At 61.5% G+C, this 434-nt stretch overlaps 1 protein-coding gene across 1 annotated transcript in view; it reads left to right on the top strand.

Moving 5' to 3' along the window:
- MARK4 (microtubule affinity regulating kinase 4) overlaps positions 1-413 on the top strand; it is a gene marked incomplete at both ends in the record, with an annotated part of 32,540 nt that extends 32,127 nt beyond the window's left edge. Inside the window, 1 exon segment of the mRNA XM_027766933.1 lies at positions 356-413. Within this exon segment, the coding sequence (XP_027622734.1) occupies positions 356-413 (58 nt within the window).
- Between the last annotated feature and the right edge of the window lie 21 nt (positions 414-434).

Here is a 434-nt window from a genome sequence, read left to right on the forward strand (position 1 = left end):
GTCGGGTGGGAAGGGCATTCAGTCCTGCGCCCGGCCCGCCGTGGACGGGAGCTCAGAGAGCAGCACTGGCCAGGTTCATTTGGTTCGCGAGGTTTGGATGGCGAAGAACACACAGTCATCTAAAAGTGCCTATGTGTTCCATGCTGAGTTTGCAGAGAGGGGGGGGGAGTTTAAAGGGGACGATATTTGAAGGAGAAGTAACTTAAGAGTGGAGAGTCAGGGAGGTACCTACGCACAGCCCTCTCTGACTGCCAGGTTGGGGTTTCTGGTCGTAGTCAGGACAGTGAAGAATCAGGGGGTCTGGGACCTGGCCTGCCTCAGGGCCCCACCCTGACTTGACCTCCTCTGCCCACAGCTCGGGCACCCCACGGGTGCCCCCGGCCTCCCCCTCCAGTCACAGCCTGGCTCCCCCACCGGGGGAGGGGAGACGCCTC

This window comes from Tupaia chinensis, unplaced genomic scaffold (genome assembly GCF_000334495.1).
Source record: "Tupaia chinensis unplaced genomic scaffold, TupChi_1.0 Scaffold000067_1, whole genome shotgun sequence".
Taxonomy (NCBI): Eukaryota; Metazoa; Chordata; class Mammalia; order Scandentia; family Tupaiidae; genus Tupaia; species Tupaia belangeri.